Consider the following 10,776-nt stretch of genomic DNA (forward strand, 5'->3'; position numbering starts at 1 on the left):
GCCCTGGCTGCAGATCGGGAGGACGTGGGAAGGCTTTTGGTTTTGCCTTAAATAGCTTTCCTGGGTTTCTGTTTTGGTTGTTACTCTCCACAGCGTTGCAACCGTACCGTACCTTTGGAAGCACAGGCTGGAACTATTTAACTTTTGCTTTCCAAAGAATAGACTTGTGATGTAGAGAAAATATTTTATGAACTTTTGGTTAATTTTGTTGCTGAAAGAAGCAGAAAGGTACCTCTACGGACAACTTATTTTCTTACCTTACTTTAGCTGATGACACTTGTGACAATCATTTTCATACAAGAAATGTGTTCAGCGCTGACATATTACATGCATTTTTTTTTTTCCTTGCATCTCCTCTTCTTTGCACTTTTTACTTCTGACCATACCTCAAACATGGTAGATTCAGGTCTATCGATTTAAAAATCGAGTTTCCTTACTCTTACAAATGAACTTCTCACTTCCAGAACAAAACAACAAAACCAAGTCCAACACATTCACCTTGCTGGTGACACTGGGTGGTGGGGGTGGGGGCTCTAATCCTCTTTGGCAATACTTTTTCTGTTGCTTTTTTTTTTTTCTCAGAGGTTTCAAGTTTGGGGAGGGGAATTTTTCCAAGACAAGCAACCCTGACCCTCGTCTTGTCTCTCCTACTCTTTCTTGAACAGCTGGAAGAGTAAGTCTTACTCCGTCCATCAAAGTGTCCCTGGGAATCTGTGTTTAAAATACCTCTGTCATGACCCTGTAGCATTCCTGCTATTATCAGTCCGCAGGGAGGGAGCTGCTCTACAGGAGAAACGGAGGGAGGCGAGTTGGTGTATCAAGTGACAGCCTGCGGGGCCACAGTGTGGTATCGAACGTGGCTGTGGTTGCTGCACCAGGGAAATAAAAGCTCTCCTGAGGTGCCTGCCCCAAAGCGAAAGGGTCCCACCATGGTGCCGGGACTGGAGGGCCGTCGGGACGCTGCYGCAATTGACCCTAATCCCAGCTCCGGATGGAGTGCCACGGATTTACACCGGAGGCRTTTTGGGCTTGTTATCACCCAGCACAGGGGTAGCTCTGTGGTGCATTAGTTCCTATGGTTTACAGGATTTATTTATTTTTTATTGCATCAGCATTCATAATACACTTCTTATGGAGAAAAAAAAAGTTTTATAGTAAACGTGGCAAGATGGCAATAAACAATGTTGTAGCTACTTGAATCTTGGAAGTATTTTTTCCCACTGAGATAGTCGTATAGCTTTTACTGTTGAATAGTTTTTCAGCTGTGTTGTTATCTATGAAGTAATTAAACATATAAAGTTTTTATCAGCATTTAGCTGTGTTAGGTATGTAAAGAAAATAGTAGAGTCAAAACTCACCAGTTAAGCCTTAATAGAAGTCTAGCCTGGCTTGCAATAGTAGTATCCATACTTAAATTAGCTGCGCTAGAATTTTAGTTGCAGATCAGCAATAATAAAGGCAGGCAGCGCTGTCTAGCGTTTTACCAAAATTTGATAACCCTACAAATGGTTATTTCCATTTAAAGCATCGTTTTGCACCCATCATCATCCTGAATGGCCTCTGCACGGATGTATCCATGCCATTTGGTGGGGAAACTGAGCACACTCAGAAAGTTTCTGTTTTTAATATGGGGAAGTAAATGATTTTGCGGAAGGGCATACGCTATACGTACTGGAATGGATGGTGACGCCGGAATAAAATACAGTCGTGTTTCATTTTAAAACATGGTTGTGTAATCTCTTGTTGTCTGTCTGCTGTCCTAGGTTTCTTCCCCGAATGTGAAAAATGAACATTGCTAAATTAGCCACTACACATGTTTTTGTAAGAGGCTTTGGCAGACACGATATCATTGACAGGATGGAGTGAAGCAAAATTAGTGCACATGCTCCCTTTGTATTACATGCTCCACATATTTTGCGCTGCAACAAACCTCCCAATCACTTATCCTGTGCAGTTGTTTGGACTTGATTAACAACAGCAAAGTTAGAGCAGAACAATGGTGTATTATGCACACCAGTGCCCAGCAATTTCAACTGTGAAAGCCCAACTACAGATTTAAAAAATTCAAATAAGGCTTCTTATCAGCAGTTTTGCAGCCAGGCACAATTAGGTGTAATTAATGCTCAGTGAAGCATAGGGCCACCTAAATTAACTAATTGAATGAAAACATTTGCAGAAGACGCGCAATACAGCGCCTTCCTCAGCCCTAAGTGGCTGGGGCACACAACATGCAGAGAGTTATGCCTGGTGTCTCTAACAAGACCTCCCTTTGCAGCTAAAACAATAGTGAAGAACGTGTCCTTACCTCGCTGGCATTATTTCCACTAAAAAAAGGCGAAAGAGTGGAGTTTTGGGGGTTTTTTTTTGTTTTTTTTAGAAAAAAACCTCTTGCCAATAACCAGCCTATATGACAAAAATCGCTTTGACTGGTGCATTCCTTGGCAAAAAGCGCTCTGCAACAGAGCCGTAACTGCGGCGTCGAATGTTTGCTATAGCGACTATGTGAAAATAAAGATTGCGCTGTTCTTGGGGCAGCATCACGCTTGCAGTCGAGTGGCAAGAGAGCTCAAATTCTGGGAAGCCCGGAAAGCACCAGTGCGCAGCTATCCCCATCAGAAAGGAGCTGTAATTTCTGTTATTTCTGTTACCAGGTTTCAGCACACTCAGGTGAAATTCAGCTGTGGAAGCAGCACAACGCTGCTTTTTTTCTCCAGGGAACAATTAAACCCATGTTTTCCTAGCAGTGTTTTACCTTCCAGGAGGCTTCCTTCTCGTGCATTTAAATCCCATAGAGTTTACGGTTTTGTTTTTAATAGACAATGACTGACTGTCATCGTTGCTGTTGTCCCGTTAGTCTGGGGTTCAAGGGAGACTGCAGGTGRGATTTTATTGGAATTATTGGAAGTGTTTAAATAAAACCTGCGAAGTCTTTCAGAGCAGATGAGGAATCTGCCTGAGGAGCAGGCAGGAGTTGGTATGGGATCACAGGGAATTTTGCTTCTTCTAGCCCATCTCCCRTAGGGCGAGCTATGCTGGGGCCCTTCGCCAGTTGAGAGGGGTTTCTGACAAGCTTCTCAGGGATCACCCCGAAAACACGCTGCAAAACCACAGCTATGAACAGAAGAAGCAGGTAAAAGATGCTGATGTGACATGGAGCTGAGCCCTGGCGAACATCTCTGCTGTGGGCAGTATCGTGGCACCACCACACCAATTCGGCTCGTAGATTATACCGCTTGAGACTATTAATGTGAGGAGTGTGTGTGGGGGGGGCCTGCCTGAAGCTCCCAGACTAAACCCACTGTCTTCATCCCCTCCGTGCCTGGGATCAGAGTGCTCAGCAGAGCTATTTGGGTGCCTTTTGAGCCTGTGAACCATGGAGCGATGGAGAGGCTTGGGCTTTCCATGAGGGAAAGAGGATCAGAGAACCTCAGCGTTTGGACCTGTGATTGCCTTGGAGGTACAATGTGAGAAGTGGCATATGAAACACCAGCTAGCGCCTCAAACATCAGAGCAACGCCCAACACGTGCTCCTAGTGAGCCTTGCACTCTTCTGGCCCTCAGCTCATCTTTGCTGCCACTGATTTTCTCCCATCCCTGCTCCTTTTGGTCTTTTCTCACCTTCTTTTCTCCTTGGCAAATGCCGTAGGGCACAGGGTGCTTCCTGGAGCCACGGCACTCACGGTATCTTCTGCAACCTGCCCACACACTCGCTGCTCAGGTATTCACTGGTAACTGCCCATGGTCTCACCCCACCTGCACCAGTGAAGGCATTTCTTCAAGAGCTGAGACCACCAAGGGGGTTGGGGGGCAGATGAACACTCAGCAACTCTTTTTTTTCCCTTCTGCTTCTGACATTTTGGTTAAGTCATTATCCCTATCGTTCATCAGGAGGGGCGATAAGGGCCTTCAGCCYGGTCTTGTGCAGGCGAGAGGGAAGCAGTGTGCATCTGGGGGCACAGCACGGCTCTGAAGGCCTCCTGCCATTTCAACGCAAAATAGTCATGCTGTGACGGCCATTGATTAAATGCTTATGTTGTACTTTGGGTTTCTATCTTGCTGGATCCTCCAGTCAGGCTGGAAGGGTAAGCACCAACAAGCCAATAGCCAGCTAGCAATAAAATAAAGAGGATAAAATAAGGAGGACTGAGGGCAAGAAAAGGAGAGGGAGCTGCCAGGGGGACAGCAAAGGAGCTGTGTGGGAATGAGGAAGTGAAGAGCAGGATGGCCTCCTCTCTGGTAAAAGGTGGGGGATATCTGGGGCGGCTACAAGGTGAGGGAGGCCAAAGGGCAGCTGACAGTCTGGCGCAGCACCTGAGGCAGTGGGAACTGAGATGGACAAGTGCCATCGCTGAGGTTTGCTGCAGCTGAGTGTGGCCTGGCTTTGCAACCTGGTTTTCCTGGCGTGCTTCAGGAAGAAAGTGGAACGGTACCACTGCAGCCAGGCCATCTCCATCACTTCATTATTGGGCACAGGCTTGCGGCCAGGATAAAAGAAGCCTGCAAGGCTCAGATGGCCAGACACCACTCAGGCTGGGGTCTGATAACAGTGGGAGAATTTGAAAGGTTGGATAGTGGTCAACATGGGGCTGTTGCTGCCTCTCTGGGGAGAAGACCTGGGAACCGCTGCTATCTCCCTCCGGCGCTGATACTGGGAAAGATGACTTCTCCACTCTGCAGTATTGGATGGTCTCATGGTCTTTGTCCTCTGCCTCTGTTGGGGTTATGAGGACTATTTGCCTACTATGCTGCTTCCTTTGTTTCTTGGATGAGGAAAGAGCACCTATATTTATGTGTACGAATGCATCTGAATGTTTGGACTTTCTCAGGTGCCTGGAAAGCTCTGGTACCAGCAGATGCATGCACCACAGCCAAGGGAAATGCCTTGTCCCCCTCAGCATGAGGTATGCTGTACCTGTACCAYCACCCTGCACCAAGGGAAAGAGGCAGCCCTGCCAGTAGGTATGCTGTGTTTGTTAGCACGTTGCTTTTGCCCTTAAATGCAGGCTCCCTTTGCCTTGGCAGTCCCTGTTTTCAAGCTGTCATCAGCATTTGGGCTGCCTCAGAGGAGATGGTGACTTGCCTCACTGCTGCAGCAACATGCTTCTCGGGTGCAGGGCAGCTGCATTTCCCCAGGAAGCCTCTCAGTGATGTCTCCAGCCTTTCCTAAAACCATTAGCTCCTAACCCTTTGCCATGTAGAGCATCTGTTTTTAATGTGCTATTCCTTGCCTCAGCCCATCCTTCAACTTCTCTCTCTTGGGATTAAAGTAGTCCTTTTCCCTTCCTTCCCTTGCCATGTAACAACAAGCTGATCCATCACACACAACTAATGTGTTAGCCCTTAAAGCAAATCACCTGGCACTGCTGAACCCCCAGTTGGTATTTGTTACTTTGTTATTACAGTAATTATTACAATATAACTGTTAGAGTTAAGAGCTACATACTATGACAAACAGCAGCTTGGTGACAACATCAGAGGAAAGGCTAATTTAGATCACTGTAAATCAAGTAGGACTTAAATCTTTCATGTTCCCTTCTGGTCGTACTTCACCGCTGATATAAAATAGGTTTGCTTAATATAAGAAGACTGATGGTATGAAGAAATTGGGTAAGTATCTTACATTGAGTTAAAAATAGTGTCATAGTTCTGATTTAGAGGGGATCACAACAATCAAGGAACCAAAGAAGAAAGTGAAAATGTTCTGGTGGCTTGATATTTTAATGGTTGGAGAAGATGCGAGGAAACCTATAAACCCTGAAATGGGAATGAGTTTAAGATGAGACACAAACATTTGCTTAACCCCTTGATGGGGAATTCATGGCTGTAGATAATTTGAGAGACTTTTAAGCAATCAGGTTGACTTTCTTACTGCATTATATTTCTTGTATTTCAAAAGTGTGGTCAGTGTCACTTTACTTTTATTTACAGCTGTTAAACATTTTGGGCTTTTTTTGTTTGTTTGTTTGCCAGCAGAATGGAGGTCACACTGGACTTGCCATTTGCTTTCTGAACATGATGAGAAGCTCAAAAAACAGCTAAGAAAGTATGCATACTGTTTTGCGCCCCTGTTTCAAAGGAAAGGGGGAGTCTCTACTGCACCTCAGCAAAGAAGGATTTTTCAGAGAAGGTATGAAATGCTGCAATGTTTCTCTTCTTATTTCATGCTTGTTTGCAGAACATAGGCTTCCCTAATGTTCAGAGTATTACTGTTATGAAATCAGCTTTGGAAACGGTATGCTTGGTATTTTGACTTAAGGGAGGAAAAATTGCTATGACAGTCCAGGAAAAGAAAAAAGGCACAAACTCCTGCTTCCTAGTCCAAAGACATAAATTATTATGTCAACCTCTCGTATTTCATTTGAATGGATTTACAATTTGGACTTCAAAATCAACAGGACTAATTGCTAGAATCTTAAACAGGTTTTTGTACTTATCTTACACAGAAGCTCTTCCTATTGCCATTAAATCTTGTTGTGCATGGAGTAAAAACCTGCTGAGCCCATATTTGATTAACACTGTATGAATATTAAATGGTGGGTGCTACATAAGTTAATAAGAAGTCTGGGTGCTTATTATTTTTATTAAGGTACCAATCTGCAGTCAAAACCCAGTCACAGCTCCCTTGAAGCAGATGATTACATGTGCATAGTGAGGAGTGGCTCTGTCCTAAAAAGGGCTGCTGCTTAAGCAAACAAAACAGAATAGAAGACAGAAAAAGCTGTTATTTTGGATTTAAAGATAGAGCAATTGGTTGCAGGAGTAAAAAGATTTGGGAAACTTTTGGCCAGGAGCTAGACAGAAAAGCTCTGGCTGCCAAGCCACAGTTTGGACCCTAGCTATGACTTGAGGGTTGCTTCATTGAGTAAAAGAAGACTCTTCTGGCTCATCTTCCACCCCTGGTACAGGAGTGGGTCAGGTCCCGCATGGTGGGGTGGTCTCTGTGGCTGCACAGGGTCATGTGCTGTTGTCCTCTGCAAGCAGCAGATGCCCTCCCACCCACTTAGAGCTCAGCAGGAGACAAGCTGGCCGCTCCTCAAGTGGCTGATTAAAAATCATTCCTGGACTCTGTGGACAGGCCTGAGTGTGTGGCTGGGACTTCAGGTAGGGCTGCGGGGTGCTTCCAGTGGGGTGAAGGTGCTCYCTGGAGGAAGGGGGCTTTGGTACGCCTCTTTTTGAGGTGCCTATATTGCAAAGTGCAGGCTGAACTTGGGGATTTGGTGTCCTGGGCAAGGGTTAGGGCTTCAGCTTGGGGTGCCCCTCCTGCCCTGCCGTGGAAGTTTGCATTGCCTTTTGGGGTTATGGCTGGGTCTACCCAGCCAGCTGTGAGAAGCGAGACAGGAGCCGTGGTGTGGGGTGTTTTTGTTTTTGTTTCTTGTTTTGCCAGGCAAGTGAAGCAGAATGAATGTTTTTTCATTAACGTGTAATCAGGACAGACTGCTGGATTTCCTTCAGTGACAGACCAGAAGCCCATGATTCAATTTTAATCAATGATCAGCTTCACAGTGGGTCTGATATAAGCATCGCAGTGGGCAACATCTCAACAGCCCTGTGAAATGGAAGCCAGACTTCCTGAGTCGTCCCCTCCCCCCCTTCAAACAGATGTATAAAGTTAACCATTTGTAGGATATGCTGATGGACACAAGGCTTTATGCCTCTTGCTTGCCTCTGAACTTCTTGTCTGCAGGTCTTCATATCTAACTCCCTGCCCCTTCAATTTGCGTTTAGAATCATCTCTTACCTCAGTCTTTGTAGATGTAATACTTCCCTGAATCAATGCCCGAGTCTTTGTACATGGGGAGAGACTCAAGGTCTCAAGTTCACTTAAAATCACAAAGTTGGGAGATGTTGACACAAATTTCATCTTTAATTCTCCAAGAATTATCTCRCTCCCTTTTTGCACTATAAAGCTGATGTTTTACCCAACCAGCTTACTTGTCCATTAATACCTATAAGCATGTAGAGCTGGTGTCAGCCACAGGGTGTGCTGTTAACATGTTACCTCCCCTAAGGGAATAATTGCAAATTGAATTTATTATCCAATGGGGGGAACACTGCTTCAAACACTTCATATTTAAAGAATTTGGACATTAGCCTGGGGTTATTAGCTTGCTTTTTTTTTTTTTTTTAAACCTACCATCTCTGAGGTAATATTGTGGTTGCAGTGAAATGACATAAAACAAAACTGGAAACAAAGCTGGAAAACAAACAAAGGGAGTTTATAAATTCTTTTCCAAACAATTATAGACTTCAAAGTAGGCACAAGTATGTGTGGAATTAAGAGCTGGATCCCACACTTGTGCAGTAGTTCACAACAAAAACTGCAAGCCATGTTCAAGCAAATCCTCTGTGAGCTGTTGGGTGCCGTGCAGACTGTGGCAGGAGGTGCAGCATGGAGCAAACTGGTGCCTTTCCAGCAGCTGAGTTTTTCCCTGTTATCATCACCAGAGCTGTGCTGTATTGAGGAGGTAGGAAGAACATGGTGCGTAGACATCTGTGAAGATCGAGGTGAGATGGCTGGAGAAGGAAGGAAGTAAGTTTGAAGCTTTGCATTGAATAGCTTTGAGGCGCTGGGGAATTCAAAGAGATATGTCAGTTCTCCAAATTGGCACTGTACTTGAGGAATGTATAAATGAGATGCTGTGCATGTACCACATTTCCTGTTTCTGTAGTACTTTGAATCTTTCATTGTTTTCATGCAAAATGAAGAAGGCTTGGGGTTTGGGTTCAGTTGCAGACCTCATGTTTTTAAAATTCTGAACTGAAAAAAACATTTCCCACCTCAGCCACCTTCCCTGATGATGGCAAAGGCTCTTGGTGAGGATGAGGCGGATTTGGGATCTGAAGCTTGTTACCTGCCTTTTCCAGCTTGACAGGAGCTTTTTGCAATTCACCTTGTTCTTGGTGTGGAAAAGTTTTCAGTGTTGTCTGCTTGCAGGAAAAAAATGGTCCAGGAAGAGGCCATAGCAGGTTATGCTTCACACACTCTTCCAGACTGTCAGGTCTTTTCATGTTCGTCTTGAAAGAAAAGGACATCATCTGGGCTGACAATTATATCTGTTCCTAAAAGGATCTATTGGTGAAATGCCTAATGTGAAACTCTTCACTCCCCCAGGACTGCTGAGGTTCAAAAATTAGTGTGACAATTCCTTTGCCTGAGTCTCTTCACTTTTTTTTTTTGCCTCTACCAGGCACCCCTGCAGGGCTACATCATCTTCTAAATCTAAATAAATATTTTCTTTCATAATACAGTGCTCCTCCCCCTTCAATTACTCACAATTCAGTCCCAGCATTTCACAGACCAGATCCCTGCCTGATACCCATTGATAGAGCTCCACTGAAGTGGGTTCAGGAGCTGTTTCTGCACTCATCTACACACAGGAGTTGCTATTGTCTGCCTTCAAAAAGGGCTGCATTATCTGTTTCTGCGAGAGGAACCGGGAGTGCTGAAGACTAAATGATTTCATTTTCACCTCTCAAAAGTAGGACAGCCAAAATGTTTGCACTTAGAATAGTGGCCTAAAATGAGGCAACTGCATCTTTTAATTTTTTTTAATTTTATTTCTGTTTTTTAAGCTTATGAAGTAAAGTGTGCTGGTCCTATGGAAGTTTAAAGTGAAGGCTGCAAGTGCTTGTATTGATGGGGAGGAAGAAAAGGAGGATAAAGGATTAATTGGTTTTCCAATTTGCTTTTGCTTTTGCATTTGCCATGGCTATTGGAAGGCTGCAGCTGCACCGTTACCTCTGGTTTTCTCCAGGGAAGAGCTAACTGAAAGACAACAATTTTGATGATAAATGCTATGGTGCCCTGGGAGATGGCTCAGACACAGAGCTCTCAGCCACTCGCTGAGGTACTTCCGGGGACAATTAATCTACACTTGCACTGAAATATGAACTGTGGTTGTACTMATGAAGAATTGCAAATTCTGTTACTAATAATAGAAGTCTCTCGGAAAGACGGGAAAAAGATGTTTTAGCCATTATCTTCCTGCAGCTTGTTGTTTCTGTTTATGCTGGGCTGCTGAAGAGGGGCTAACTTCATTTTTTCATTTGTCCGTTGTCATTCTTTACACAGTGTTTCCACGCTGGACCTTGTTAAAAATGCCAGATGGAGGCATATCTTCTTACAGTAACCTTTGCAACTGTTCATCAGTGATATTTCCCCCCCTCACAACTAACACCCAGCCTTTTGGTCCCTGCCTCCATACATGACATCACACGTAGGCATGGGAGCAGGCTCCTGCCAGGCCTCAGTATTTGCATTTTTTTTAACTTTTCACCGCTATTTGATGACCAGCATTTATACAATAAATGCAAACAAACAAACAAAAAAGAAAACGCTCKCAAAAAAAAGTTTTTTCAGAGGAGCAGGGGCTAACGCATCTCGCGGTGGCCCAGAGGGGACCAACCGCCGCTAAAACACCTCAGGAAAAGGCGCTAACGGCCGGGCGGGGCGGGCGCCCGTGCCGCGCGCCGCCGCCCTTCCCGCCTCCTGCCGCACCGCGCGCGCTGATTGGTTGGCGCGGGAGGCGCGTGCCGCTAGAACCATTGGGAGGGCCACGTGCTCCCTTCTCCCTCCCTCCCCTCTCGCGGCCGTTGCTAAGGACGCGCGCGGGTGGGCGGCAGGATGGCGGCGGCTCAGTCCCCGGCGGAGCGTTTCGGCACCTACGAAGAGTACCTGGAGTCGCAGGTGACGGCGCAGGACCTGTTTTACCTGGAGGTCAGCGCGGAGACTGGGGAGGAAACACCCTGCCGGTCCCCCAGCCTCCCCCGGTGAGG

At 45.5% G+C, this 10,776-nt stretch overlaps 1 protein-coding gene across 1 annotated transcript in view; it reads left to right on the forward strand.

Moving 5' to 3' along the window:
• Positions 1-10,624: 10,624 nt before the first annotated feature.
• The window catches only part of CFAP299 (cilia and flagella associated protein 299), a 244,017-nt gene continuing 243,865 nt past the window's right edge, over positions 10,625-10,776 (forward strand). Inside the window, exon 1 of the mRNA XM_026081628.1 lies at positions 10,625-10,717. Coding sequence (XP_025937413.1) covers positions 10,625-10,717 — 93 coding nt within the window. The remainder of the gene's footprint in view (positions 10,718-10,776) is intronic.

This window comes from Apteryx rowi, unplaced genomic scaffold (genome assembly GCF_003343035.1).
Source record: "Apteryx rowi isolate R43461 unplaced genomic scaffold, aptRow1 scaffold_557, whole genome shotgun sequence".
Classification (NCBI taxonomy): Eukaryota; Metazoa; Chordata; class Aves; order Apterygiformes; family Apterygidae; genus Apteryx; species Apteryx rowi.